At 44.7% G+C, this 7,325-nt stretch overlaps 1 protein-coding gene across 1 annotated transcript in view; it reads left to right on the top strand.

Moving 5' to 3' along the window:
* Positions 1-7,325, top strand: part of herc2 (HECT and RLD domain containing E3 ubiquitin protein ligase 2) — a gene marked incomplete in the record, with an annotated part of 472,599 nt that overhangs the window by 252,157 nt on the left and 213,117 nt on the right. The window contains 2 exon segments of the mRNA XM_037698316.1: positions 2,021-2,211; positions 2,309-2,414. Of these exon segments, the coding sequence (XP_037554244.1) occupies positions 2,021-2,211; positions 2,309-2,414 (297 nt within the window).

The raw sequence follows: 7,325 nt of genomic DNA, 5'->3' as shown, positions 1-7,325 counted from the left end.
GCCAGCTGAAACTCTACAGTGCAAAGAGGAAGCCATTTCTAAGCAAGTATGGAACACTGGGACGCCATGTCATCCGGACCAGAGAGGACAAGGATAGCCCAAGTTGTTATCAACGCTCCGTTCAGAAGCCTGCATCACTGATGGTATGGGGTTGCATGAGCGCTTGTGGCATGGGCAGCTTGCATGTCTGGAAAGGCACCATTAATGCAGAGAACTATGTTCAGGTTCTAGAACAACATATGCTCCCATCTAGACGTCATCTCTTTCAGGGAAGACCCTGCATTTTTCAACACGATAATGCCAGACCACATTCTGCAGCAATCACAACATCATGGCTACGTAGGAGAAGGATCCGGGTACTGAAATGGCCAGCCTGCAGTCCAGATCTTTCACCTATAGAGAACATTTGGCGCATCATAAAGAGGAAGGGGCCACAAAGAAGGCCCAAGACGATTGAACAGTTAGAGGCCTGTATTAGACATGAATGGGAGAGCATTCCTATTTCTAAACTTGAGAAACTGGTCTCCTCTGTCCCCAGACGTCTGTTGAGTGTTGGAAGAAGAAGGGGGGATGCCACACAGTGGTAAAAATGGACTTGTCCCAACTTTTTTGGGATTTGTTGACGCCTTGAAATTTGGAAACAACAGATTTTTTCCTTAAAATGATACATTCTCTCAGTTTAAACTTTTGATCTGTGTTCTATTCTGAATAAAATATTAGATGTTGGCACCTCCACATCATTGCATTCAGTTTTTATTCACAATTTGTTTAGTGTCCCAACTTTTTTGGAATCCGGTTTGTAGAATTTTTAATTCAATTTTGGATTTGACAGGGAGTCAATGGAGAGAAACTAAAACTGGAGAAATATGATCTCTCCTACTAACTCCAGTTAAGACTCTGGCAGCAGCATTTTGGATCAACTGAAGACGTTTTAAAGGAAGTTTTTGGACACCCAGATAATAAACCATTGCAATAGTCCAATCTAGACGTGACATATGCATGGACCAGTTTTTCTGCATCATTTTTAGATAAGATGTTTCTAATTTGGGTGCTATAGATGAAGCTTTTGTCCTTGGTTACTCATGACCCAGGAGAAATTTTATAGTCGGCACGTCTCAAGGGCCGTCGGAAGTCAGATTTAAATAAGCTTGATTACTGTTTTTCTTCAGGCAGAGATTACTTTTTTCCAGCCTTGAGTCCATCTGGGTGTTCTGGTTCCGAATATGCCTAATTGTGGGATTCCATTCCACTGATCCATGCTATGAGTCTCCTTCAAGGTCGAACCCACCACGCTGACGAGTCCCAGAAGCCGCAGGTGGCCTGCGATTCTCAGAAATCGCCTCCACCTTACGGTTAAGCTCGTAAACCACATGATTTAAAGTTCCTACTGCACGGACCAAACCTTCACACTGACTCGGAAGCTTTTCCATGGCCGAAACTGCTGCCGATGTCTTCTTCAAAAGTCGATAAAAAAGAGCCCCGCTGATGCCAAAAAGCAGAGTCCCTGCTATCGTAATTCCAAATATGTAAACGTCTTCAACATCCTCCTGAGACAGAACTGAGAGGCACATCAACTGCCACACTCCCCACGAATCCATGACGTACCCCACAGCGTGAGTCTCAGCTGGACACGCAGGTTCTCCAGGACCTTGTCGCTTTGATGAAAAAAATCTTATCAATAGAGTTAAACGCCCACGATACCAAATCCATAATCTTCTTAATTTATGTTCGGGAGGTGAACCAGGCACTTCAGACACACAGAGAGCAGAGCAGGAAGAAGGAAAAACAGGGGAGGGATGACAGAAGCAGCCACCTCGATGAGAGCCAGGGAGGGGAAAAAAAAAATAAAATAGACACAAGTCCATTATCAGAGGTCATAAGAATATCATTTGTGACTTTTACTAATGCTGTTTCTGTACTACATTGAGCTCTAAACCCTGACTGAAACTCTTCAAACAGTTTTGAGATGTAGGAGTTTTTGCATGGATGTAAACCTACTGTTTACCTTCTCTGCTCTCAGGCCAGTCTCCAGCTTTTTGTGGCCGTTCAGGCAAACTGCTCAAGAAGCATCACAACAGCCAGCGTGGGATGCTGATCGATGATTGGTCTCGTGCAGTCAAGGGCCTAAATGTGTCATCGTCTGTCAACCAGGCATCCCGCCTCATTGACTGCAGTGATCAGTGCTGGCAGTCTTCTGGCTCACAGGGAAAGGTAGAAAAATAAATTGTAATGTGTTTTTAATTTGACTGGTTTAATTGTAATACTGATGGATACTAACTGATGGACTTCGCTGTGTTTTTCTTGGCAGCACTGGATTCGTCTTGAGCTTTTTCCAGACGTTCTTGTGCACAGGCTGAAGATGGCTGTGGACCCATCAGACAGCAGCTACATGCCCTCACTTGTTGTAGTATCTGGTGAGATAAGCAGAGCGCACTGTCGTACTGTTGCACTTTCTTGTAGTTTAACTGAAATTTTTGTACAACTCCAAACCTAACAAGCAGTATGCCTATGCCCCCCATCGCTGAGGGATTCAAATAGCAAATGTTTGGGGGGGGGGCATCGAGCCAACATGAAGTAAAGACAGACTTTTCAGAGCTCCTGCGGGTTTATAAATATTTTGAGTTTAAATACGACAACTTCTTGCTAAATGCAATCTACACTGGTTTGATAATAACTTTGGACTTTAAAGAACTCTGGTTCAGTTAACGGTTATCGATAAATGGCGGATAAACTTTGTAAATTAAAGTACGACGGTAGCACATCAAAGCTAACAGCTAACGCCAGAGCCATGAGGCAACACGCTCCAGGAGACAAAGAAACACATCCTTAGAGCCCAGTCACGAGGGAGGAAATGAAAGTTCATATTTTAGCCTCAATGCGAGGCGAAATTTCCAAAATTATAAGAGAGGTAATGAGAAATGCACTGGCTGAAGAGTTCACCATTCTCAGAGCTGACGTCAACGCTATGAGGGCTGAAATAGTGAGCAATGCCACCGCTATCTGAACAGAAATTACGTCTATCACGACAGACGTTGAATATGTGAAAGGTGGACTGACAACATGGTCTGACGAGGTAAATACACTGCAGACTATCGTTTCTGAACTCCAGAGTGAGCTGGTCAAATTACGAGACAATTGCGAGGACATGGAGGGGAGGATGAGGCGCGGAAATATCCGTATAGTCGGCATCAAGGAGCAGCCGAACTCCGCCAGCCCCAAAGAGGTATCAAAAATTATTAAAGAAGCGCTACGGATAGACCGGGATGTAAAAGTTGACTGCTCACACCGAGCGACTGCACCAAAGAAAACGGGAGATGGCGAAAGACCCCGGGTGATCATCGCCAAGCTGCACAACTTCCGGCGAGCTGATGGACAGCAGCTCCCTCCGGCTTCTCTGCAGTCTTTTATCATCAAACTGACCCGTTTTTCGAACCGGACTAAAGTTGGTCCTCCTTCCAACCGAATTCGGTGTTCAGTGACTCAGAGAGCCGGACGGGACCGTCCAAAAAAAAAAAATAATAATAATATTTTGGCCCTGGACCGATCGGCCGCTCCCCCCCCATCGGTCACTCTGAGCGCACCCTGCCGGCCAGGTGACCCCTCGAGCTGGGGAGTCGACACACGAAGGTCCGGTGTTTTTTCTCTCTCTCCCTGGACCTCAACGAACTCTTATCTGGACCTTTGTGGTTCTACCTGGTTCCGACAAATATCGCCGGGTGGTATTTCGCTGGTTTTCAGCTGGACTGGCCCTCGTGGTGTTTCCATAGGTGTGGGGGAAGTGTACCTGTGACCCTCGAATTGGACCAGAACCGAATCGAGGTGGCTGTGGGGAAATTCGTCTTCTACAGAGCCGGTCTCAGCTTCAGTGAGCAGCCCGTTACTTTTACTGAAAGACGATCCACCTCCGTGGAGTCGTTGTGTTCACCTGGAGGAGACGCTCCGGTGCTTTGAAGCGCCGCCGGACCAGAGCAGAACCGCGCCGCCGGACTGGGCCGCCGGACCGGAGCAAAACCGGGCCAGGGATATCTTCAGCCTCTTCGTCTCTCGTGCTTGGAGCGCCGGAGCCGAACTGGAGCAGAACCGGACCGGACCAGTTGCCGACTTCAGCCTCAGCCTCTCCGGTCAGTCTCGCTTTTCACCGGGGGTGGCCCGTGCTGTCGGGTGCTGAGAAGCAGAGGAGCAGCGTGGAGGAGCAGCGTGGAGGAGCAGGGCTGCGTGGTGCTCGAGAGAAGTTCGGAGTTTGTATCGGAGCTGCTGCAGGCCTCCATCCAAACTCACCTGGACAATAATTAATTTTATTCCGGATCACGTTGTTGGCCCCTGTTGACCTGAAACGAACTTGGACCATGCCTTTCACTTCAGGAGGATTTTCTGGCAGCTCGTTCTGCTATTTGCTGCGAATTTTCAGTTTCTGTTTCGGCCTGTTGATTCTGGACCCAGCTTCTGTTTCTCATGGGAGCATCCATCCATCCATCCTTCTTCACAGGGGAGCCGGAGCCCCCCTCAGCCTGACTCAAACTGCAGTTGGGCCACCTCGTCGGGTTTGTTTGCCCATTTGAACTGTGACATTTTATGGTCTGAATCTTTTCTGCATCATTCATATTACTGTCACTATTTTCAGTTCTCAGATTATCTGGAGTCACTGAATCTTGTTAATACACCTGAATCTGTCCATCACTGCAACTTTCACTGTTTTTGGGTTCTGAATGATCGCGTCTTCATTAATATTTCTCATGGTTCGATTATGGGGGCTAATTGTCACACTGTTAACTGCTGTAATCACACATCAGTCACAAAAAACTCAAGAAAATGTCTGATAATAATGTTGTTATTGCTCTCAGGAATTCAACCCAATCCTGGACCCCCCACTAATTACAGCACACCAAATGACTTTAAAAATGCCTCTGGGCTTCATTTTCTGCATGTAAACGCTCGTAGCCTTCTGAAAAAACTTGATGCTGTGAAAATCCTGGTCAGTTCTTCTGGGGCTGATGTTATCTTTATTTCTGAATCCTGACTCAACAAATCTGTAATGAATAATGACGTGGCAATCAATGGATTTAACATCTACCGCTGTGATCGTCAAAAAAGGGGGGGTGGAGTCATTATTTACATTAGAGATACCCTGGTTTCAAGTCTTGTGACTTTCAAAACAATTCCAAACCAGTTTGAAGCCTTATCTGTAAACATCACCTTGAATGGAGGCCAGGTTTTAACTGTAGTCTGCTGCTACCGCCCCCCCACAGCTTCACCTGAAGCATTAAATGCCATTAAGGAATTCCTTGGTAATTTAAAATTCACAGAGGTCTTTTTAGCTGGAGATCTCAACATTGATTGGTGTAAGTCGACCCCCCTCTGTGACAAATTCAAGGAATGTTGCTTGTCTTTTAATTTAACCCAACTGATCGACTCCCCCACCAGATTAAATAAAAGCCATACTGACAATTCCTCCATCTTAGACCTGTTTCTAACTAATATGCCTTACAAATTCCCTGGTACAGGTGTATTCGCTGATCTTTTGAGTGATCATTGTGTGACAGCGGCTTTAAGAAATAGTAAACTTCCACCTTCTAAGCCCAGATTAATTAAAAAAAGGGATCTGAAACATTTCTGTGAACAGTCATTCCTCTGGGATCTGTCTCACTTTGACTGGCATCGTATTCTGTTAACTGATGACGTGAACTCTGCTTGGAACTATTTCCATAATAATTTCATTTATTTTGTGAACATACATGCTCCTTTTCGTCAGTTCAGAATAAAGGGACGAGACAGCCCCTGGTTTACTCCAGAGCTAGCTGACCTCCTGCACAGGAGAGATCATCTTTGGGCCGCAGCGAGAAAATCTGACTCAGACACTGATTGGTTGAGTTTTAGACAGATGAGGAATAAATGTACAACTGCTGTCAAAGCAGCAAAACACAACTATTTCTTATCTCAGACCTCCAAAAATCTAAATGACCCTAACAGATTCTGGAAAACCATCAAATCTCTCTCAGGCACCCCCCAATCATCTGACCTCCCATCACAACTTCTCGTTAACTCTGCTCCTGTGTCAAATAAGCACGAGATCCTGAACTGTCTCAACAAACATTTTGTTGCTTCTGGTTCTTTATTTGACACAGTTACTAATGGAAAATCAGCCACTTCACTTAATAACCAAACTTCTACAAATCAAATCCCTCCTACAAGTCAATCCTCAGTTAATCACAGCTTCTCTTTTTCTCCATTCTCAGTCAGTGAGGTCAATAAACTGTTAAAAGATCTTGATCCTAAAAAATCTGCAGGTCCAGATGAACTTCCACCTTATTTCTTAAGGCTGGCTGCTCATATCATCACAGTCCCTGTGACCCACATCTTCAATCTCTCCATAAGACAAAACTCCATCCCAGACACTTGGAAAACAGCCTTTGTTCTTCCTTTGCTGAAGGGAGGTGACCCCACCTCACTGAACAACTATCGACCAATCTCTAAACTCTGCATTTTAGCCAAGGTTCTAGAAAAACTGATAAACTCTCAAATCAAAAATTACCTGGACTCATTTAACATCTTACCTCCACATCAATCTGGTTTCAGGAAACAACACAGCACAACCACTGCTTCACTGAAGGTTCTTAATGACGTTGTTGAAGCACTGGATGCTAAGGATTATTGTGCTGCACTTTTCTTAGACCTGTCTAAAGATTCTGACACTGTGGATCAGAACATCTTGTGTCATAAACTCTCAGAAACTGGTTTCTCAGATCACACCATTGGTTGGTTCTCTAACTATCTTTCAGACCGGAGGCAATGTGTTCAACATAATGGTACTTCCTCCAGTTATTTAACAGTCAACAATGGTGTACCACAAGGCTCAGTCTTAGGACCCACCCTCTTTACAATCTACATACATAATGTAGGTAAAAACATCCCTAATGCATCCATACATTTCTATGCTGATGACACAGTTGTTTATTGTCGAGCTAAAACAGTTGCTAAGGCTTTCCAGCTTCTGAAATCTGCATTTAACTACATCCAGACTGATTTGTTTCACCTCAAACTTGTCCTAAATGCCGAAAAAACCAAAGGGATGCTTTTTTCAAATAGGAAGTTGGTCCCAGCAGTTCTTCCGCCGATATTATCCTCAAATGGTGTCCCCATTGAGTTTGTTGATTCCTATAAATATTTGGGTATCTTGGTCGACTCACATCTTTCTTTTAAGCTCCATGTGGAAAACTTGGTAAAGAAACTGAAAATTAAACTGGGTTTCTTTTTCAGAAACAGATCCTGTCTAACCCTGAATGCTAGAAAACGCCTTGTATCTGTGACTTTCCTTCCCTCAATTGATT

Source organism: Nematolebias whitei, chromosome 3 (genome assembly GCF_014905685.2).
Source record: "Nematolebias whitei isolate Nwh7 chromosome 3, NemWhi1, whole genome shotgun sequence".
NCBI classification, from domain to species: domain Eukaryota; kingdom Metazoa; phylum Chordata; class Actinopteri; order Cyprinodontiformes; family Rivulidae; genus Nematolebias; species Nematolebias whitei.
The sequence above is the reverse complement of the archived record's forward strand: the minus strand, read 5'-3'. Positions and strand labels throughout refer to the sequence as shown.